General features: G+C 37.2%; 1 protein-coding gene and 1 long non-coding RNA gene across 2 annotated transcripts; one reads left to right on the top strand and one right to left on the bottom strand.

Annotated features, from left to right (window-relative positions):
• Window positions 1-4721: 4721 nt before the first annotated feature.
• Window positions 4722-13310, bottom strand: LOC109040856 (Flap structure-specific endonuclease 1). The gene is made up of 8 exons (XM_019056944.2): window positions 13035-13310; window positions 12347-12449; window positions 11674-11840; window positions 10618-10727; window positions 9993-10196; window positions 9131-9349; window positions 7498-7683; window positions 4722-5485 (listed from the first exon to the last, which is right to left on the bottom strand). The coding sequence occupies exons 1-8, from the start codon at window positions 13114-13116 to the stop codon at window positions 5408-5410; spliced, it is 1149 nt and encodes a 382-aa protein (XP_018912489.1). The 5' UTR covers window positions 13117-13310; the 3' UTR covers window positions 4722-5407.
• Window positions 13311-14187: 877 nt separating this feature from the next.
• LOC109040716 (uncharacterized) lies at window positions 14188-18783 on the top strand. The gene is made up of 3 exons (XR_011900725.1): window positions 14188-14918; window positions 15533-16028; window positions 16954-18783. It is a non-coding gene; the product is annotated as an uncharacterized lncRNA (long non-coding RNA).
• The last annotated feature ends 5743 nt before the right edge of the window (window positions 18784-24526 follow it).

Genomic DNA, 24526 nt, shown 5'->3' with positions numbered 1-24526 from the left:
CCTATTTTAGTCCAAGATAAACGTCTTTTCATTTTGCGGCGTTAATAATTTCAGACCATCCTGAATTTTCTCTTATTATCTTCAGAGCTTTCCCTCGGTATCTTAGATAAAGATCTGGAGACAAACAGCTTCACAATAATTGTTGTGATGCGTTTATTTCAACTTAGTTGACCGTAATTATTACGGTCAACTAAGTTGAAATAAACGTGTCCAAGTTCATATACAGAGTAGACTTCGGTTTTTCATACTAGCTATAGGGTTTTTTCCATATGGGTTCTGAACTTTATAGCGGCGCATTTCAACAGCTCTTAAGCAAATTACTTAAAATTGTTCAAGGGATTTCAAGGAGTCCTCGTGGTTTGTCCTGGAGGCAAGGAAGACATCAGGAAGGAGGGTGGACACCAGGCACACATGATGAAAATATATTCGGAAAAGAACGAAACTTCTAATTGCAGCTTTGACTTTCCTAAACCTTTATTTCAACCCATGAGAATTTCATAAACGATTGGGTGCGATTGAACAGTGCCCCCCCCCCCTCCTCCTTCACCTTCTATGCCCCCTCCCCTCCTAAAGCAAAGCGACAAAACTACAATAGATATGACGAGTACGATTGTCTCATGGCGGGCGGATAGGGGATTTATCGGCGACATTATCACCCGCACTCTTTATCATGGAAATGACGCGGTGACTTTAACGCTGGACCAACAAAAAAGCCCAATTTTTACGTTAAGTTTCTTTCGATATTTTACTTCGACCTTCACCAAAAATGTATCTAAAGCTGGACGATAAAAGAGGGTACACTCCTCTCATCATCTCGAAGTCGGAAATAAACTCAGATTGAGTTCCTTGCTTCATTAATGTCGCGACCAAGTTAAGGAAGGCTTGTTTATATATGCCATTCCTGAATGGATTACGGTTTACGTGTTAAAGACGGTGCGTTGAAGACGGAACTTGAAATGTTTCTCGGTTGAGGTATTTGAGACTTCCTCAATGTTTTATTTCATATTTAATTTAATAATGAGGAAAGTCTCAAAAAAGGGCGAAAAAGAGCACGCTCATGAAAAAAATAAAAAATAAAAATAAACATGAAAATGGTTTGTTTGTTTTCGCCCATAAAAATAAAATGGGACGATTCGTGATTTTGCGAATCTAATTTCACCATCGACTGGTATTTGGCAATCATCGCACGGAGTTTTCAAGTTATATTTTACAAAAAGATGTGAGAAGGGTTTCTAAGAAATAAGACCCATGTCGAATAGTTGACATTTGAGTGTTAATAAAAAAATAATATAAAATTGCCAATAAAGCGTGAGAATCTGATAAAAACAAAGCGACTGTTTATGACTGTCGTTTATTACAGGTGGAATTTTTTGCCATTAACTTCGACTTCGACTCAATATTGAAGGAAAATATACGTATTATAGATTCTTTCGTTACAGAGGAATTATCTCGTTCTAAGTTTTGTTGCTGACCGCAAATAAGATCATAATATTTGACGAGAAGCTATCAAATTAATCTACAGATGCAGACTTTAGTAATCTAATGATGGTAGCATCAAAATTTCATAGCAATTGTCATGACAACTACTTTAAGTACCAGAATTTTAATTTTAATTATTCAAAAAACATTTTTATCGCATTTAATTAAGAAAGAGAAAAATTCAGCCTCGCCAGAACATGATTGTATTGTTAGTGTTGTAGTTGCTTTAGTTGGTTCCTCTCTTTGCTGGATGAGGACCTACATTAAAGTACAGAGTCTAAAATATTGGTAGACTCCTTTATAACTGCTTCATAGTGAAACTCAATTCTTGCAAGGAACCAGGCTCAAATTTATACGCCTACCTACCTTACCGAGGATTCTGTCAACCGAGTAAGACGCAGACCCATTTTTTCCAAAATACCTACTAGGTTCCCTTTCCCTCTGAATATTGCCTAGTTGATGAGGGTCCAAAAAATTTAAATCTTAAGAATTTTTTTCTAAATAAAACAGAGGGAAAGATCCACTTCTATGAGGCGTTCTATAAACTCGACACCGAAAGTCCGCTTATAAAAAAGGTAACAAAAATCCTATGAGGTGCACATAGATGAAAGGGTCGACACTCAATGCTAAATAGGTTGGTAGTACGAGTAAGATTGGAATCGCGAGCAATTGCATCAGTTCTAGGAGCTCGAAGATCAGATTTAGAAACATCGACTTCCTTCCCGAGCCACCTAAGATGTGGCAAAACTAGGATGTCTGGCGAGAAAACATGCGGAAAAGCCGGAAAAAGGCTTACCAGCATAGCTGCCGAGGATGAAAAGCGAGAACACGGTCCAAATCACAACACAGAACAGCTGTTTGGCACCTGGCAACATGGCCATTACAAAAGTTACTGACTTAGATTTCATTTGCACAGGGGAAAGTTACGGCGGGCGGCGATCCGCGCGCGCTCTGCCGGCCGACTCGGCGACTACAAGTGAAAGTCACTCGGCGCGGAGCGGCGGCTCCGGGTGCCGCGGCGGTTTTTTACTCCGTTTCTTTGAGCCACGAGACAAGTGGATCTCGGACCCTCGCGGTGTTCGACTGACAGTCAAAACTCGGTTCTCCTAGGTTGGACCATGGTGGGACTCGACGGTCTTGTCACCGGTTGAATCCGCTAGAGGTCGTCGGGAGTTTCGTCATGGTTGCTTCTTACGACAGACTCGGGATTCGTAAATGTAGCTGAAGCTATTATCCGGGGGGTTTTTACCCCAGGTTTTTCCCGGTACAAAGAGGGGTCTTGGAGGGTTTTCCTAGAAAATTTGTGGAAAATTGAACCCGTTGATATGCATCTGGAGGCTGTTCTCATGCAACATTAAGTACTGTCCAATAACGAGTCTATAGATGTAGCTGAAGCAATTATCCGGGGAGTTGTTACCCAAGGTTTTTCCAGGGGGGTTTTCCCGGTACAAAGAGGGATCTTGGGGGGTTTCCCTAGAAAATTTGTGGAAGATTGAACTCTCTGAAATGCATCTTGAGGCTGCTCTCATGCAGCATTAAGCAGTGTCCAATAACGAGTCCATAAATGTAGCTGAAGCAATTATGCGGGGGGTTGTTACCCCAGGTTTTTCCAAGGGGGTTATTCCAGTACAAACAGGGATCTTGGGGAGTTTTCCAAGAAAATTTTTGGAAAATTGAACCTTCTGATATGCATCTTGAGGCTGTTCTCATGCAAAATTTAGCAGTTCCCGATAACGAATCCTACCCTGAACTTTTTGTTACATACGATGAAACTTTAGCCTACTTTTAAAAATTTTGACAGATTCAGGGGAAGGTCAGAGAGGTCTGGGCGATATAGAATATTCCTTACCTCAAAGGTGATCAGGGTGCCCTTCCCTCTTCGAAAATTGTGAAAATGTAAGATGAAAATGTGTAAAATTCTATTAGACGCTATCTCTCCTTAATGACGTTATTGGATTTGGGGTAAAAATAGCAAGTATACTACTACTCAAAATCGGTGAAAAACCTACAAAATTAAAAGTAAGTGATGAAACGTTTGCAAAAAGATTGTAAGAAATAAGATTGGCAATGGCAACTCAATTAGGGGCAAAAAAACTGCATCCAAAATGCTCCAACATTTATGGAAACTCATCAAAATCAGGAATAATGCAGGAATTTTCAATGACTCGACCAGAAATCTCTTCAAAGCAACAGGACATCACTTGGAAGGAATACCAAATACTCTTTGAAAAAAGGAGATTTCCTTTTGTTTGGAAGAGAAATTCCTGTCATAGCATAGTTAAGAGGAATTCAGTTGATCCAACAGGAAAACTTTTCTTAGGTTAGGGGGGAGGGGAAAACAGGATTTCCAAGATGCCACATATTTTTCGAATTTCCACTTAAAAAGGATCTTATATCAATTATATCCAACATTGTCCGTACCCAAGTATTAATCAGGGCTGAAGATTCAATATGATATTGCAATCTGTATGACGTATGAACTTAAAGGACAGAATGACAGCCAATATGATAGGGATTTTGAAATGCCTTCATATGCCGGCTTATGCAACCTGCAATATTTGTATCAACTTAAACTGTGTTGTGCCAGCTATTGATGATGTAATATTATTTTAAGATGACTATATTTTCGAACAGTACACAATTTTGGCCGTGCTCAGAAGTGGAGAAGAAAAAGATATCTTAGCATCTAAGAAATACAGGTACGATCGAAAATTCAAAAGTTCCCTTTGACTGGCAGAGAAGACTGAGCAGAGTTCTATTTTTTCAGAGTCAGTTATCTAAACTAATCAACCACTCTTGAAACTTTCTAACCTGTTTTTCTTTTTAAAATAAAAATAAATCATTTCATGAAATTGAACATCTCTATAAAAAAATCCACTCGTAAGCATTAAAATAAAACAGTGTTTTTTTAGAAAAGTTTGAACGGCTTGAAAAATCTGTGTTTCCTCCCTCCTCGTGTAAATTTTATTAAATTATTTGCCTTTATTTCTCTCAGAAACACAAAAAATCTCAATGAGCTCACATTTAAAGAAAAAAATTAAAATTTGTTACTTCTCCTTTTTTTCTTTGACTTTCATTCAATTTAGGAGTGTATATTTTAAGTTTCAGCATTATAGAGATAGCTCATACCTCAATGCAAAATATGAGGAATTCCTTCCATTAGTGAAATTCCAGTTAAGTAAACAGGGTTGAAAAGAGGTAAGAACAAAAGTTAAGTCAGGAACGATGAAGTAAGAATTAAGTGATTGTGAATAATTTATGTATTGAAAATAAATATGTCATAATCATGAAATAATATAACAGGAATGAAACTGACAACCATATTAGTAAATGCATGTTTCTTCCCTGCTGCAGAGCATTGCAGAGGTATATATATGACAAAAATTACAAAATTTCCCTGGAGATGTTAGGCAGATTTTTCTCTATCTTCCTGAGGTACTTTCACCATAATACACGAGCCCTGATTTTGTAGGAAAGTACCTTTTACCGATAAAAAATGTAACTAATCACCTTAGACTCTAGTAGTTATTTAAAAAATGTGATAAAAAAATTTTAAATAGAAGGAAATGAGTGCAATATTGTTCTAAAAATTAAGTTTAAGGAAGGAACATTTTTGGATCAGAGCAGACTTTCGTCTGTAAGGACTCGATTTTCTGGCAAAGAGACACTACATCAAAAATTTGATGAGACAACTTTAAATTACTATGATTAGTATGAGACACACACATGACCAATAAGCAGCTTCAAATTCGATCACCGGGCTAACCAGTTATTTAACAATCAAAAGAGAAAATACTTTATTTCTAATCCGCTGAGAAACGAACTTCTAGTTACAAAGGATGAGAGAAAAGACACAAAACGGATAGGAATCCAAACTAATTGTTGCAGATGCATAAAATAGAATAAAACATAGTTAAAGTTGGCGCGATTACTTTGGTTTGCCTCGGTATGGTGTGCCTCCCTTTTTCGCGACTTTTTTGGCAGGGCCTTTTTTATTATCTTCGCTCTGAAACATCAAAAGCAGCAAGTGAGATCCACGAACATACAATCAACGCCCACACACGGAACCAAAATTATTCAATTACGAGTAATAGTCAATTCCAACCTCAAAAACAGATGGATAAAGAGCTTGAGAGACAAAACACCAACTTAGAAATAGGTATTGACTTACCAATTTTCAAAAATATGAGAGTGGAGAAGTAGGAAGACAAGTTAAACTTTTAGATTTAATCAAAAGAACACACCGGATGCATCAGAAATAGAGAGGTCTCAAAACTAGCAAATAAGAAACACTTTTGAGTTATTGAGCATAATTCAAACATAAAGCCTGTTCTATTCAAAACAATCCTTGTTGAATAGCTAACCACACCTAATAGATAGTCAATATGCAAAGATTCAGGAAAAGTGCAAAACAAAGATTAAGATGGACATTTTCATGTTCAATAAAAATGTCTATGTATCTAAAAAATAAGCAATCAGATCAACCATGATAAACTTGCAACTACGGTGAGGCACTACCATAAAAAAAGAAAGAAAAAAAATCGTCAAAGCCGAAATTCCGGAAGATTTAATATTTTGACTGACTTAATTCCATTACATTCAATAGAGAACTATGCTGTTTCCAGGTTCCTTTCAAACCACAAATGATGCACACTTTAGAGTCAACAGTAAATTTTAAAACACTAAGCTGTATTTGGCTGCAGAAATACCAATTTGACTGCAATCTCCTGGGAGTAGAGTCTCATTGAACAACCAGACCACCAATTTTCAATTAGCATGCATGTAATAAAACCTTCAATCTCTCCAATACTCGATTGTGAGTTGAAATTATTATTTTGTTCAGGTTTAAGTCCAAAAGTATTAGAATTTAAACTTTTTTCTGAATAAATTTTCAAATCATTGTAACAACTAGGTCACTTCAAACATCATTATTTGCACAAACCGCACCGAATAACATGCTATTTCAACTTGAAATTATGCCTTCAACAACTCATTATCAGTAGCTATCCAAATAACTGCACTAGCTAAAAACATGCGATGAAGTATGCCTTTTTAGAAATAATTCAAACCGATCATATGAATTCCACCAATGACGCACAACAGAGAATTATATCTTGCGAGAGAAGAAATTCTCACACGTCAATGAAGTAGTTGAAATTTATAGCTCTTGGTAGGATGGAGAATATGTAGAATGACCAATTAACCAATTCAAAGCCTTGAGCCATGAAAAGAACCCTCTACTATAGACCGTATTCGATAACGGTTCGATGTATCGTTTGGTTCAAAACAATGGAACATAACCTCAAACCAAACTAAAAGGATTAACCCTTTCCGGTCCGCGGCAGTTTTCCACGGCCGTCGTTAAGTGAGGTTAAGGTAGCAGCGATGTTGTCAACAAAGACAGTGGTTTCCAAAGGCTCCACCAGAGGCCGCCACTTGCTGGAGCAGTCGAATATACCCGATATCGGGCCTGCACAGAAGTTCAAACTTTTGGGCGACTATATCCGACATCGGACCTAAACGCGTTATTTTTCACGGCGAATATATCCGACATTGGACCGGAAAGGGTTTAAAGTTGGAAAAGCTGAAAACGAGAAAATTTCTAACAATTTCACATTACGTTGGCATTTGGTACGCAAAAGAATAAAAAATCTGTTACAAAAGACCCGTTCCCTCAGATTTCTGAATTTACTTTTGAGGCTATGTTTATGTTTTGAACCAATCGATATCGATACAATCTCACCCGTTTGATGTATCGAATACGATCTATGGTTACAAAAACCCATTCAAACTGAATAGGTGTCAACAGTAAAAATTTTAGTAAACCCCAGTGACTATAATCTATTGAAAATTGCATAAAAAAAAAAGAATTGCATGACATTTTTTAGTGGTACCTAGTGGAACTTATTGAATGAAAATATTAATTTTTCCGAAGATCGAAAAATGATCAGTGACAAACCGGCACAAAAATGATGGCTCATTAGGTGTAAAGTGAAAGATGAGACAAGAAGCACTAACCTTTCTTTTCTGTGTGTTGTTTTCACTTGGGATAACTTTGAAAAATGAGTCCAGCCTTCCTTGCGTTGTAGTTGACCTAGCTTTTAATAATTTTTTTGCCCCACTTCGGACACGATCTTCACTGAACGCTTTATCTCCGCATAAGTATTTAACTAGGCCTTCTTCATCAGGATCTGTCCATTTCAACTGTAAATATGATAAAAAGAAAACACAATTATTCACAATAATCTAGGAATAAAGAAAGAACTTGATTAAAAATGATTTGATACTAAAAAACCACATCGATAAATTAACTTAAATATCCAGGGGACATGTAAAATAAGTGAAATTACTACAACAATCATTGAGTCATCTCTGTTGAAATTAGGTTTCCTCCACTTAGAGTAAATTCGCAGGTAAAAGTGACAGTTTTATTGATACTGCACTCAAGCTCATATCAACAGAGAAACTGCAGGAACTAGTATTTCCGTTTGCAATATTGCAGAATGGACCACTAGACAAGGTAAGAATTTAAGCAATCTGATACATGTTTCTTAACCAGAATTTCACGTCGAACACGATTCGTACAACTAAAATTACTGAAACCAACTCCTAACGAAGATATTAACGTTTTTATTTCACATTGGTTACGAGGAATTTGAACTGCCCGCTCACAAGAAACTCAAAGCTCTACGTGAGTCAAATCGCGCACTACAACGGTTTCAGCAAGCTTCTCAATCGAGCAATGTTCATTTCCCACCATGTGTTGTTCACACTATTACAATTTGCTATAGCTAAGCAAAGCTTCAAGAGTGAGGTTGCCAGATTTTTATATCGCAGAGACTGTCATGATAACGTTTAGCGCGCGATGTGAATCACGTAGAGCATTGAGCTATCATGAGCGGGTGGTTTGAATTCACGCATCAGGAATCATTAAATATTTTCGTAAGGACTTAATTTCGGCAATTTTGATCGTGCACATCGTGTTTTACGTGAAATTTTAGTTACGAAACATGTATCAGAATGCTGAAATTCGTACCTTGTCTAGTGGTCCATTCCTGATAGAATTTATTTCCTGAATGAAAAACTAATCAACATTATTTCTGGAAACTTCCCTGAATTTTTCTATCTGTGTAAACATTATTCTAAGAAAATTTCAAGCAATAGCGTTGGTTAGTCCTCCTTTGATAAAATAAAGAAGTTTGGAAAGTTTAAAGTTAAAAGCAGAGTTTATAGAATTATAGATCCTCGATGACTTGGTACAGTAAAGTAGCGTCATACCCTAGACATCAAAGCCAAGATTGAGCATTTGGGCATTCAGTTTTTTCTTTGTCATTTTTACACTTCTCTTTGATACCATGTGTCTTCTGATTTTACCAACAGTTAAGAAAGACCCTCCAGAAATATTTACTTTGGGCTGAATGACTGAAAATGACAAAAAATAATAAGAAGTTATTTTACTTGCGAGCACTTTTTAATTGGTTATGTTCAAGTGCGTTTCATCTGTAATTCTAGGTGACAATCATCAAAGTTGCTGATGGTTATCCCTGTTCTGACCATAGCAAACAAAAAAGTGCAAGTGAGTAAAAAATTTCCTTGTCAAGTTCGTTCCTGTGCAACAAATTCCAGATTTATAGAGCAGAAAAAGTCAAACCTCAATTGTAGTTGGGTCTGCAACTTCAGGATTCACGAAAAGTTGGCGGGCCTCCTTGTATAACCAGTTTTCAGGAACAGCGTATTTTTCGGTGTCAATGTTTTTGAGGATTGTTTCAATGTTGCGATGCTGTTTGATGAGATCAATGGCTCTTTTGGGACCAATTCCACGAATACTATCACAGTAATCACAACCAAGAAGAATGCATAGGTCAATGAACTGGAACATGCACACATAATGCTGGTTAATTCTTTTTGTCAAGAAAATCATGGTCGGATTAGAAGGTTACAAAGCCTACAAAATCATCGAAAAGTTCAAAGTATGTCTCCATGATAAAACTACAGGTAAGGCTGCGCACTTTGGTAATCAAACCTGTTCTTCAGAGGATAAATTGATTAGAGAATTTCCATACTTTTTTAATTTGTTTTGAGATGTTGCCGAACAGAAGCCGAATTAAAAATCCAAATTTTTCTGCAATTGATGTGGCTGGTCGGGAGATTTGTGTGCTTTCTAGATCTTTGTGCAAAAATGTCTAACTGTGTTCTGTTAAAAAAATTAAGTTTTATGCGCACGATTTCACCACTGTTGTACTTACATTAGTCATTTCCAAGATTCCCTGTTTCATAAGCAGCCTCTTTTTTTTTCTAAGGCTCACTTGCATTTAATATACCATTAAAAGAGGTGCGGCATTTGCTCCAATATGATCAATTTCTTTTCAAAAAGACACTCAGGAAAATTAGAAACAAAGCCAGCATGCCAGAGATGGGAAAATTCTGGAATTAGACATTAATTTTCCATCATTCAGTTAGCTTTAAAAAATACAGTGAAATTGAGTAGTTAAAAATTTAGTGGGGAGTCAAACCTCTTCTCGATTCAATTCGAGTCCATCAAGAACTTTTTGGAAGTGAAATTCTTGGACAGGCATTTTCCGTGCTTCACTGAATGTTAAATGCCTGAGAAGAACTGTTGAGCCAAAAGTTAGCGCATCCATATCCTCTGTTGCTGTAGCATATACTTTGCCATCCTTCACCAAGGCAGCACACTGGGCCTCTGCTTCACAGGGGGCCTGAAAAAAAACAAAAACAAATGAGAATGAGATTTTTGTAAAGAAGACAAGCCTGTTCTTGACAAAAACAAAAAAAAAATGGTTTGGTTTGTGTTTTATTGGCTGCCCTTAAATATTCACAAAAAATTTACAAAGAAGGGTATTCTTTATGCTCTCTGTTAGATTGATTTTATAAATTACTGTGGTCGACTCTCCTCCTCCGGCAATCTTTTCTTTTGAATCCTTAAATCAATTGTTTGGTTTTAAGGTTTGATGACCGGATCAAAATGAATTTTTAGGATATTTGCTTAAAAATTATTTCTGCCTTGTCACCTATCGACGACCATGCCATCTAAAGAGCTCCTAATGACTGTTTTTATAAAAAGAAAACAGAATATAAAGATCTATTTGAAACCTTAAGCTTAAAAACGATAATACATACAGTGATAAAAGGAATCCCCATCAATTTTAGTAGCTCCTTGCATTCTTGGTTGTGGGTTGATGTTACCTTCACAAGTCTTCGGTTGAACTTGTCAATCTGCTCCAAATCACCTATCAAAATCATTTTCAGTTCAGATCAAATTCTTGGAAATGTACAAGTTGCAAACAATAAAATCCTTTTCTATAAAGTTTTTTATATTTTTGTTATTTTTTCAAATGACGTCAAGGGAGTAAAATGTTTAGACGATGTATGATTTTACTGATGTTTGGGTAGAAAATGCTCAAGGAATGAGTTGGAAGCTTGTTGACTTGGATGTTCTCAAATATTACAGTTGTGAATAAGATTTAATTAAGATTCTATGGACTTAGGTTGACGATCTTCACTTTACATTTCATCTCACCTCACCTCAAAAGTCTTCACAAATGCAAATGCTTCCAAAGATTACTTGTATTATGAGTATGAGGCTCTTAAAATGTTAAGAATTATGAAAAAAGTTGACGCAGTAAAACTGCATATGAGGAGATGATACATTCACTCTGTTATTCTGCAGTTCTTTGCTTTTCTAAAAAGAAAAAAAAAGGTACCATGATTTCCATTCATATTTTAGCATTTGGCTACCATACGGAAATGAGTTGAAGTACTGGACAGAGATGGATTCAAGTGATGGCAAACTATGAAATTCAGACGTAAAAGTCCAATCAAGTGTTGTACCTGGGAAGGGTTGACAACTTTTAAACTGGTATTATAAGTATAGAGAAGTATACAACTCTGTATTTAGCAGAATAAAATCCAGAGAAAAACTAACAACTCTTTAAGAAGCACATTTAAATGCACTTTTGAAATACTGTCATTAAAGATTTAATTTCTTAATGAAATTAAACAATGGAAAATTTAAGATCTGAATTTCAAAGCTTTTCATAGGTCAGTTCATCAGTGCATGACTATTGACAAACAGGGACTGAAATCAACTGTTTTTAGAGTGGTTAAAGAGGACGAGTGGAGGTGTAATGTATCTCCATTGCCTTCTTTCATGATGATGAAAATTTTGTTACCCACCTGCATCTTCCGCTACTTTCAGAGCTTTTTCTGCTTCTTCTCTTCTTTCCTTCCTCTTGTCTAACTCTCCTGACTTCAGTGTTGGTGGTTTACCATCAAAAACGTAAACAGGTTTGATACCTGCTTCCACCAACCTGATTGTGCGGTAGAATGTTCCCATCAAATGACTGAAACAGAGCCCAGTTTTAATAATTAAAGTTCTCTACATTGACGAAAAAGTAAGTATTTTAAATTGTTCTCATCTGAACAAAAGAGGTTTTGGAAAATATTTTCAAGATAAGGAAGTAAGAGATGAAACATATTGTGGTTCTTAAAGAAGAGATCTTCAAGATGAATTCCTGCCACTTCACACTTTTCGAGAAAAGGCAATCCTTCTCTTCGACCATTGTTCGTACTTCTTCTCATATAGTTCTCATGACCTCTTCAAGCTTGGAAGTGTAGAATCAGAGGGCTATGCTGCACTGATGATGGGCCCTGTTAGACCCAAAACGCATCAGAAGTTGCCTTCCTGATTGGTCAGGACTAGTATTGCATCAAACGGCATAGCTCTCTTGGCAGAAAATTTGTGATAGGATGAGCTTTTTCTCCCTATAAAGAGAAATCAGATTCAGACTGCATTTTGAACGCACATTGGCAAAAATCATCAACATCCTCATGAAAAAAAGGTTTTTACCTGGTTGTTTCACCATCAACAGACGTCAATTGTGCTCCTTCACTGCGCACTGCAATTAAAAATTGGTAAAGGCTCATTGAGGCATCAATTGCCACCTTCCGTCCTGAAATTGGAGAAAGTAAAAAATTAGTAAATGGTGGTACTTAGTTACTGGGGCCCTTTTATATCTATGGAACGCAACAGATTGGATTATGTATCTACACGTTCCAAGCAGTTCTGCAAGAGGTTAGAATTGCACGTAACCCATTTCAGAGGAACGATCCACGCATTCCACTGAAACACAAGAAAGGGGCTGGACCACAACAGTAACCCTGGATAGAAAGTAACGTGGATCATCCATGATCCTCTGCAGTTCAGATAAAAAAAACCCTATTCAAGATTTGGCAGTGATCAGAGATATTTTGATGGAGGGCATCTCTACTCTTTACAATCAAGCAGCTACACTTTACTGCAATTGCATCCGTTACAATGAATGCATCTGAGATACCATTAAAATGCGTCTAAGATGCGTCTTCTGGATACACGTTAAGAATAGACAGGTTTCAAATCCATAAACGCAATGAGAGGTTCCTCGTCATTCCCCTGATAAGAAAGTTCTTAACTTAGGCAGTTTTAGAGATTTTTAAATTTAATAAAAGAGGAGATACCATGTGCTAAAGTTTCACCAGATGCTGCATGAGAAACTTACCAAAATGCGTTTTAATTTCACTTTCTTTAACTGCACCCGGAGCGACATCCTGAATCAGTTTCGATAAACCCTGAATACCCATAGTGACTACGGGAATCGGAAACGGAAAATCACAAATTCACTGAGGTTCTTCTTATCCTGAAATATCTAGTCATTCAGTTTCAGAGGAATATATGACTAAAAAATCAATTAAAACGAGTATTTCACAGATAATTCGCACTTCGCACACCACGAGGACAAAGCAAAAGCGAAGGCGATTTTTTAGTAAATAAAAACACGAGAAAGCGCGCCAATGAGAAATGCTGAATGGTGAGATGCCGTCAAAAGTCTGTGCGGGACGTTTTAAAAATTGGCGGGAGATTTCAAATTGACGGGCGTGACACAACGCGCGCGCCGCATGAAATCTAACTGTTATCCGTGTTCTGTCATACATGTATTGACACGTGTGAATGGTATGCGCACCACGCGCTCAATATTTTTGAGTATTGTATTTTTTACCATATTTCAATGAATTTATACAGCAACTAGCCTTGATTAGCTCGCTATTCAAACCGTCACGGTCGTCGGGCAAATCGCTCCCCGCTTGCCACGCGAGCCGCCTGCCGCCTCATTTTAAAAAAATTTACCGAGAAAGGAAACATATCCTCCTCTACTTCTTCCTCTTCTTCTCTATTTTCTTTTGTTATTTTTTTCCTCCTATTCTTCTCCTTCATCTCCTTCCATCTCTCCTTCTGTCTCTTTCCTCCCTCTTTCTTTCCTCTTTCTTTCCTCTTTCTTTCCTCTTTTCTTCCTCATTTCTTCCTCTTCCTCCTCTACTTCCTCTTCCTCTTACAGCTCTGTACAGCTAGCTTCGGGTCAATTTGGCAAACTAAAAGTAAAATAAGTAAGTATCTCATTTTGAGTTTTTGCAACGGTTAAAAATTAATGAATACGTGGGCGAAAATCATAGTGGGCATTGAATCATTTCGGAGAAACCCACTGGTTTAAGGTACAGGAATCCGTTTATATTGAGAGTAAAAAGAATAATCATTTTTATCATATACTCTGTACTTTGCCTAAAATTGCAAATGAAAGCTTTGTGCCTCTCCATGCCTCATATTTTGGAAGCTGTATTTTTCTCATTTTTTTAGCTTTCTTTTTTTGTTTCTTCCAGGAGTTCTACAGGAAATAATGAGCCCTCCTCAAGTTCTTTGAACCAACCTGAAATGAATTTTTCAAGCCATGCTGGAATGAATCCCATGTTCATGCCCCAGGGGCTGTTCAATGTCCCCTTCATGCCGCCATAACCACCGCAATTCATGCCTTTCCAAAATATGATGAGCCAGCCTTTTAATCCTATGATGTACTCAATGCCTTCTCAATCTGGCCCGAGTGCATTGAAATCTGGATCTGCCTTTACCCTCAATCCTAGTAGCTTTCCACCGTTCAACTTTATGTCACCTTTAAGTCAAAACCAGTCCAGAATGTCTGCCTCGCAAAGCACCCAAAATTTTATGAATCAAGAAAATATGCATCTCCCTGGAGTTGAAATTGCAAACACATCCACTGAGAATAGCACTCGGGATGCTTTAAAGCCAAAAAATATTCCTCCTGCCTCTCAAAATGTTTCTTTTGCCTCCACATCTGGATGTTCACAGATGCCATCCTATAATATTGAGAAAACCTCTCGCATTTCATCAACTCAGCAGTCAGCAGTGTTCTAATGTGTCTCAGAATGCTATGGAAAGCTCAAATAAAAGAGTTAAGAGTTTGATGGAAAACGAGCATGAAGATGGTGCAGCATGGTCTAAAACTAAAAGCCATACAAAACAGAAAGAACTTGAAACTCCAGTACCAATGGATGTAGGCTCATCTTTCCTTCTAAGGAAAGAAGGAGGAAGAGGTGTAAGTTCCAGTTTTTAACTTCATCAAATTCATACAGTAAAAAAATCCACTTTTTTCAAATTGCATCGATTCTATGCGTTTTTTTAGACCTTCTCTACGACTCTCTTAGTATTAAAATCAGTGACATCAAAAGTCCATTCTCGGTGAGTTGTGGTCTAATTTTGAGAAAATAGATTTGAAAGAGGCCTTGAAATGCGTCTGAGATCAATGAAGTTTAAGAGTTAGATACTTATAATAGTTTTTCTTTCCAAAAGTTAGAGTTAAGATTCTCTCGACATTTAAAATTTTTCTTCGATGAAAGTCTATATTCACGTGATCAGTCTTTATCAGCACAAGATGAGCTTCCATGCTCAAATTAACTCTTGTAAGTTTTTAACAGAGGCACAGACATTCCTCTTCATCAACTAAAATAAGAAGATTATACTTACGTAATTGCACAAAATTTTTGAATGAAAATGTTTGATTTCCCTCCAAACCATTGAAAAAGCGTAAAAGATTTTGAAGCTTTGCAGTGTTGGCGTGATTTTTTTACTTAATTCCATCCAAACAAAACTCTAACTTTTTCCAAAGTTTAATTTCAAATTGTTTCTCATTTGGTTTTTTTTTTGGATTAGGAACATGAAACAATGCGAATAATTTTAGGCACAGTTGAAGATGTCTTGAAGTGGAGTTCAGCCAAGAAAAGTCTCAGTCCTTCAGAAATTTTAATTCAATGCATAGGTTTGTCCTGTATACTTTTTTACTCTCTCTACGTTTTGAATTGGAATGATAAATAGACAAAACCGATAATAGTATGCATAAACTAAAGAGCCTTTGGTATAGCACCAAAGTTTTACCATCTCAAAAGTGTCTTCCCCCAGTATTCTAAGAATGCATTCGATTTTCCAATTTTGCATCAGTCACATTAATTGATTTGTGTCCCATTTTTTAATTTCATTCTGCTCTTCTATTTCTGACGTTCAGGTGTTTTTATCAAAGTGCTGAAGTCCGATATATATACCAAACTCTGTTATTGGTGCGAGGGTTGAAACCTAACTCACCGAGTTTGCAGGTTGTATTTTATCCATTCGACCGAAGTTTACCTCCTGTGTCTCCGAATCAGATTGTGCTGTAAGTATTTCTTTCTGTAAACAACAAACCTTATTTTTCTGGTGTGATTTCTTCTCTTCGTCCACTGGTGGATCTAGCAAGTTGGCAGCACTGTTTCTCTCCCAAGTGCTCTGATAAGAATCGCTAATTCAACACAGGTTTAAAGAGAGAAAAGCCAGTGTTGCCATCCTTCCGGATCTGCTTCTGTCTCATAGAGAAAAAAAAGGAGGTGCTTTGCATCTTGAGGATTGTCGTAGGTTGGTACAACCTGGTCAGCAAAATCCGGAATTCGAAGTATGAAAAACGGACCACAGCGTCCGATTTTTTTGCTTAAATCAACTCATGATATAATTTCAAACACTTTGTCTATAAAATACATCATTTCCAAGAAAATTGATGACAAAAGTCACCGTACTGACTTACGTCCTCAAAAAAAGTCTGATATGCCCGAAATGCAAACACCTCCTTTTTTTTTCTCTATGCTCCTATCTTCATCCATGTTTTTCTCATTCTTGAATCAATTGTTACAATGTTAGGTGTCCCAAAAGTTCATTATTATAATAACCATTATGAATAGCCGACGAAAATCTTTTCTCAAAGGTTTTGAAATTGTGAAATAAGTTTTAAGTGACCCAGAGAACCAGGAGCATTTTAAGTGCTACAAATGACAAGTACTAGTAATGGAATGAGTTTGAAAGTTAAGAGGAATGATGCAAAGATAAGAAATGCAGTTTATATCTCAACTTAATAAAAAGAAGAAAAATTCAATGTTTTAGCTGTCCCCTCTTTAGTGACTTCAACTCTTAGTTTCATGGAATAAGTCAGCCTTTCTTTTACGAAACTTCACTAATTTTAAAAGGAAGAAATACTGTGCTTTTTGCCTATTTTTCTCTTTGTAAAACGTTGATTCATTTGTAATCACTCACCTCAATTTACTTTCTTCTAGTTGCACTGGATGTCTGAAAGGGTCTCACAATTTTCAAGAGTATGACTTGGAAATTTTAGATGGATGCTCTCCGTCAAAACTTGAAACAGACCTTAGGAGAGTGCTTCTATTCTCTAATCAAGTGGTTCAAGATTTTCAGGACACGCATTAATGCTTAGAATTCTGAAAAATCACGTCAATAGTTTACTGCCTGGTTACTGATACTGACTTTCTCTTAACTGTGTTTTTTCAATCTTTTTTGAGACTATTAGGCCTCATTTCTGTAAGACCTCTATCTGTCAAGAATGAGGTCTTAAAAGAATCAGTCTTTTATCTCAATTATAGTTCGAACTCAATAGCTATTTCTTTTTGTCGTGAAAGGTGATAGATTTTATTTTTTTTTGGTTTGTAAAATCAAGATTTTGCTCTGTATGGTCCTTTTTTTCATTAAATGTGTATAGTTTTTGAAAATTTAAGTATATTGTAAAATTCTCATCAAGTTTTTCAGCTACTCAATTTTTCCTAAACTCCTCATTAGCAGGATTAATATTTTCTTTGTTTCTCCTCGATCGTTACCTCAGTAGATGGTTATTACCATTCAGGTTCTTGAGCACTTTTTCAATCTGAAATTCAAATTGTATTATTTTATTTTATTCTACAGTTGTAATACTCTAAATTTGTATCCCTCTCTAGACGAAGTAATTTAGGTTTTTTTCAGTCTGACACTTCAAATTGTATAATTTTATTTTACTCTACAGCTGTAATATTCAAAATTTGTATCCTTCTTTGATGGAGTAATTTATTCTGCTGATACATTCATTATTTTATTTAATTTCAAAAGAACGCCTTCCTATGTTCACTAAATAAATATACTTCCCTATACTTGAATCAGAGTCTTATCATTCTGCAGATTCCCTTTTCATGAATATAAAATATTTGATTTCTTAGCATCGCTCTTCCCTTTTTTGCCTCGTTTATACATCTGAATTTTGTAATGGACCTTAAAAATCTGGAAATTCTGCATTTAGACACTCCCTCGTGTCTTTCTAATTATATATCGAGATATATCAACGGTGAAACTAAACGTATCTCGGCTCCTATTTTATTCTTTAAAAGGAGAGCGAATCAACATTATGGCTTGAATGGGGCTTTTCACAGAGTATGCTCTTTATAGAGCAGAAAAATCACTGAAATTTTAGAAAAATGACGTTCAGCAGTTTTCTGTGTGGAAAATAACGTATGATAGGAAATCTGCAATGCACAGAGAGAGATGTATTTTTGCAGTTTTGCCATTGATATTTCAATATTGGTGTACCAAAATTTTTACCTTCATGAATTTCATCGCAATTTGACTGGGCAGAAGCCGAATTTTTCAAGAACCGCAGCTGTGAACAAAGGGCCGTGGTCACTTCATGAGTCAATAAGCCACTTCGCAATTTGACTGGGTTCTGGGCCTAGCCATACAACGTATAAATTTTCTATGAATCAAAGCAAAACTTGCAAGAGAGATTGGGGTTGTATTTATCATCCTTTTTATCTTCTTCCTCGCTTTGTTGGTATATAGGTTCGCAGTTCTCTAAAATACGCATCCACCCTCATACATTAATGGTCCAGCTTTACTGTGAGGATATGTACTCAATTGTTTTAAAAAAAAGTCAACCTTAAACTGCAAGTTAAATCACAGGAATAATTTCTGGAGCAATGAAACATGAAGCAATTTAGGAGTGACAATGTTACTCCTAAATATTTTTGACACATATTTCTTGGAATTAAAACATTTGCTCAGGCAGAGCATGTTAACTTTGTGCATAAGGTGAATCACCTCCACAACTTGATCTAACAGTATAAGTATTAAACCACCACTGAGATTGTGTTAACTTCTTCATATTAATTCCATTACTTGCAAGTAATTAAGCATTTTAAAAGCTTTATGCTGGTCAATCTCTTTGCATTTGACTGACAGTCAATCAAAGAATTGAATTGCGTTTTTCTTATGCAGCTAAGGCTGCTACCTAATAATTTTTATTAAAGTTGCTCAATCGTGACAACAATCTTCTAAAACTATAAAGGAGAGGCCCCAATTTTGTACCCAATGTTTCAGCGACTTCCCGAAGGCGGATTTCCTTGAAACTTTGTACGCATGTGCGGTTCGTGCTGAAGGGGTGCAATTCGTCGTCCGATTTTCGAAATTTTGATTCTAAGGGTTGAAAACACGCTAAAAAAGGGTGACTCGTGTGTTAGAGCGGTGTTCCGCGATCGATCGTCGTCGTCTGGTCGTCGTGGTTTCCCTTCTTTTATTGCGTCTCGATCAGCTGTTTTTTCTGTCTAATTTTGGAGATTCCGAACCGGAGCAGTGTTGCCGAAATCACGAAATCTGTAATTTCACGTTATATTTTCATATGTGTTAAGAATGTTCTGCGTTCATTCTTGAAAGTTGATGTAATTAGAGGATTGTAAATTGTTCGTTCTCGGTCACCTGATGACTCGGCTGCCCGAGGCGTTCGTCGTCATGGATATCGTCGTTTATGAGAATCCGATTTTCGTGCGCGTCGTCTTTTGAATTTTGTTAATATTTGTCGTGTATGAAGAATCCCGAATTTTTAGTAAAGTGCGCGTATTCGTTTTAATATTGAGAATGGATCGGAGTCGAAAACGTGGGCGTCCGGCGAAGCGTGGCAATGTTTCTCGCAATTTATCCGCGCGACGCAAAGTGCGGCATGATGGCTATCTCAGTGAGATAGATAATGTACGACGTAGGGGTGAACAGGGAAATAACCTCAATTCATTTCGGCAGAGCACTGATAATATTATCGAAAATGATTATCCGGAAAATAATTTCGGACTTTTAAATGTGAAGTGCCAGTATTGTGATGGAAAAATTATTGAAATTTTATTTTTCCATCGAGAAGCTGGTCATCATAAAACTTAAATTCTCCATGATTTTTCGTATTCGATAGCAGAAAATTTGGTTCAAAATTTAAAGTCGTAAATTTGGATTGTTTCTCATGGAAGAGATGATTTAAGAACGGAAATTTTGAAACACCGCAACGGAGATACGTGGTTTCGCACTTCAGTCGTGCGATACGGACATCCATCAAGTTTAAAAAAATGCATCAAGTCCCCGTCACCGCCGACCAACGCGTTTGTCGATCGAATCAACTACAGGTAGTATGAGCAGGGGGTCTAAACGCCTTCAATTTTTTGAACGCAATACGGACATCCGTCGAGGTTGTATAGTTGTATCAAGGCGCCGTAGCAAACGCGTCCCATTGTTTATCGTTACAGACGAATATAAGTTGAGAGAGGCCAGTCATGATGCCATCAATTTTATACATACATATTTTTGGGCAAAATGAGAGACGACGTTTCTTCTTTTGCGACGTTGCAGACTTCCTTTGAAATTTTATTTTTCTTTCGAGAAGCTGGTTAACATAAAACTTAAATTCTCCATGATTTTTCGTATGCGATTGCAGAAGATTTGGTTCAAAATTTATAGTCGTAAATTTGGATTGTTTCTCATGGAAGAGATGAATTAGGAACGGGAAATTTTGAAACACCGCAACGGAGATACGTGGTTTCGCACTACAGTCGGTGCGATACGGACATCCATCAAGTTTAAAAAAATGCATCAAGTCCCCGTCACCGCCGACCAACGCGTTTGTCGATCGAATCAACTACAGGTAGTATGAGCAGGGGGTCAAAACGCCTTCAATTTTTTGAACGCAATACGGACATCCGTCGAGGTTATATAGTTGTATCAAGGCGCCGTAGCAAACGCGTCCCATTGTTTATCGTTACATACGAATATAAGTTGAGAGAGGCCAGTCATAATGCCTTCAATTTTATACATACATATTTTTGGGCAAAATGAGAGACGACGTTTCTTCTTTTGCGACGTTGCAGACTTCCTTAGAAATTTTATTTTTCTTTCGAGAAGCTGGTCAACATAAAACTTAAATTCTCCATGATTTTTCGTATTCAATAGCAGAAGATTTGGTTCAAAATTATATGAGCTTTGGAAGCAGACAGAGATGCAAAAGCCATACAACTGTTGTACCTCAAAATGTTGGTCATGAAAATAGGTTTGGAGAAGAGGTCGCGAAGTTGGTCTTCGATTCCAGGCTCGGCAAGTCTGAGAAGACCATTATGACAGCATCTGTTAAAATGGCCGTTCACCTCCTCTTTTTTGAAATGCAAGGCATCACAATACTGGTACTTCACATTTAAAAGTCCGAAATTATTTTCCGGAATAATTTAATTTTTCCAGATTATAAATTTAAATTGTTATTAAATGATGATAAATTCAAAATTCCAATTCCAATTTCCAAAATTTCAGAGCATGTTATATCTTCTTTCAAAATTTATTGTCAATTCAAGTTGCTATTCAATTAAAATAAATAACTTAACTACTTTTTTAGGTCTAGCGCAAGATCTCAAAATGTCTGTCACACTCATGATTTTATATTTTTTAAGTTTATTCTTTTGTATGATTTTTCATTTAATGTTTTTAGTGTAGAGCAACATCTCAAAATTTGCCTTTTTTATTTATTGAAATTAATAAATACATCTTCTTACAACAGTTATTTATTTTTTAATTTCAAGACTGCTGGGTCTATAAATTACTACCATATTTACAAAATTGATACTCGCAAACATGTTTTTTGTTTTTGCTGATGGGTACAACAACAGCCCCCACATGTAAAAATATTTTGTAGCTTCTGAATAATTATATTAAAAAATATAAATATGGGCATAATAGGTATAGTAAAATATATTAATACAAAAGTTATTGTTATAACATGGTGTAATTTCATTAATGACGGTTTATCACCGTGCGAAGCACGGGTTGGTTGCTAGTGTACAATAGATCCATCAACTTTCTCAGTAAAAAAACTTCAAAATTTTCTGAATTTGTCATTAGCTAATCCCTAAGAACATATTCCGTTCAAGATCAAAGAGACTATCAAAAACAGGAAGAACTCAGCTAGAGGAGCTAGTTCTATGGTTACAATCAGATCTCGAGTTATTATCTGAAACTCATTTTAAAGCCCAGTAAGTATTGTAATTTGCAAGAATCGCCTATGTAGAGCATCTCCAGCGGCTGAGAAAGAATTATGTTGCTGAGCACGGATGAAAACAACTATTTTGAAAGTAAGTACTTCATCGGAAATTCCATATCCACAGCATACGCGGCGGGCATTGTCTGCGGCAAGGATGTGGACCACCCGCTAAATTGAACCTTCGCGGTTATTTTTGTATTCTGCCACTAGAGAGCGCCAGTTCGTAGACTGGTGTAAATAGCCAATCAGCGCTTACGTTACATTCCTCGTATGTTTTCATTGGCTCTCAGCAGTTTTTCAGCGCAACGTTGCAATAAAGGATTTTGAGCCTGGCGAAAAGGAAAGAAATAGCAAAGCCGACGCCATTTTTTTTTTTTTTTATCACCACAACCCCTAATTGCCGTCAACTGCGGTTTCATCTCGTGTAAGTATCTGTTATTTCTAGATGTTTAGCCTGCAACCAACCGATTCGATGCATTTACTTTTACCTTTAGCTCTATTGCTGTTAATGAGAGTCCTCATTAATCATCATCCTATTTTCAAGCCAAAATTTCTGTGTATCAACTACCTGTTGGAACCTGAGCCCAAGCACATGTCTGACTTGATCAATAAACTCAGACCTCTTTATCATCTCTGACTGTCCCAACTATTGCCGTAATACCAAATTGTCCATACTATTTCCTGAAAATCTATCATAAAACCGAGCACCTACTAATTTCTGTTTCATGGGAGATGAGGCATGGAACTTGTCAGCTGTTATATACCCACGGAGCATTGCTTCCATCCGACAGATTCTCTCAGTCTCATATTCATATCTGGATGTCTTGCAGAGAAGTGTACTTGCAGTGTTCATGCGAGTGTGGCTTTGATAGGAATCATTTTTGCTCCCTTCAGCATGATTTTGAACGAGAGCACATGCTCGTTCCGACTCAGCCTCCCTGCGTCAATTGAGTTTCATAACCACATGAGCTGCCGTGAAACAGTTTGCTTGACCCGAGGGGTTCGAATAGAAATTTTCTAGTGGCCATGTGCTGACTACTAAGTCAGTTGGCATGCGCCTCATGGGGACTCAAAGAGTGATAGCAGCTTAGAATGTCTTCGCACGGGTTGGCTGATATTGAGAGAGTGGTATCACCCTCACCAACCACATAACTAGATGAACTCTTACAGTGGTGACCAGCGGGCCGATTACTGAAATTTTGTGTTTGTTAGGCGGACATAGATGACATAGGTTAAAGGGCGGAGCGTGATTGGTCGGCTATGTCTTATCGCTGCTTTGTCGTGCCTATGTCGGGTTGAACTCACGACAAGCTATCGGTACCTTTTAAGTTTACGACAGTATGTCGTCCATTCCACCTGACAGGCACTGCAAAGCAGCGATAAGACATAGCTGGCCAATCACGCCTCACCATTTAACCCATGTCATCTATGTGCGCCCGACAAACACTAAATTTCAATGATCGGTCCGTAGGACCTATAGTATATAGACCTATAGTTGATTTTACTAAGTGTCTAAAGTCAAAGAAGTTGTACATCGACGGTGTATGTGGGCAATCACATAACTCGGTTTGCGACGTTGCAGACTTCCTGTCATACTTTATTTTTCAAACGGAAAACTACTCAATGGCAATTCTTTAAAATTGCTGTGATTTTTCTTCTCTGTGCGAAGAAAATTCTGCGAAAACTTCAAGGAATGATGTCAATTTGTTTCCCGTTAGAAAAATAACATGGAGGCGGAGACTTTTAGACACCGCAAACGAGCTATGTGATTTCCGACTCACACTGTCGAATGTGTGACTGCGCTGTTGCAAGCTGCCCATGTTGTACCTATTTACCAATTGAAGACTAACCAGTATTGAGAGTCTTTTATTTTACCCATTATACCAGCAGGAAATTCTTATTAGAGATTCTGAATAGTTCTCTACCCCACTAACTTATCATGGCTAAGGTGTCACTCAGGGAGAGCAGAGTGGTAGTAATTTCCTCTCCCCTCTTTGCACTCAAAATTTTCCTACCACTCCGAAGTCCGAACACTCCAGGAAATCTGCAGTCATCCTATTCGACAACATCAGTCTTTCTCTTTTTCCTCTCTGTTTGAATTATAAGTTACATACCCACCCCCCTAGAATCCACGCCAAACAAGTTAATACATTTTCAGACTGCAACAGAAGTCTTTAGACGTCATTTCCCCATGGAAAGTTAATGGAGGAAGCAAGACGGCCGATCTTCAGTCGCACTCGAAAAGGTGTACTTTAAACCTATGGCGTGGACTCTACCAGAAACCGACTTATTTTTCTAAACGGCCTTCGACAAAACCAAATTGTCCACGGAGGGTAAGTTCACAGGAACGTCCTTAGGTTTTTCCCCCAGCATATTTCAGGCGCTAGAGAACCCGAAAAATCAGCCTTGGCAGAAGGTGTCCGTCAGGCTCTGCAATCTCCCATAACAGCGTGCACGTGCAGATCTGCAGATTTCAAGGTCTTCGAAGGGTGGCCACGAAAACTGATAACAAATCCCCCCTCCGCTCCCTCCAT

Source organism: Bemisia tabaci, unplaced genomic scaffold (assembly GCF_918797505.1).
Source record: "Bemisia tabaci unplaced genomic scaffold, PGI_BMITA_v3".
NCBI lineage: Eukaryota > Metazoa > Arthropoda > Insecta > Hemiptera > Aleyrodidae > Bemisia > Bemisia tabaci.
This window is presented reverse-complemented; position numbering and strand designations above follow the sequence as displayed.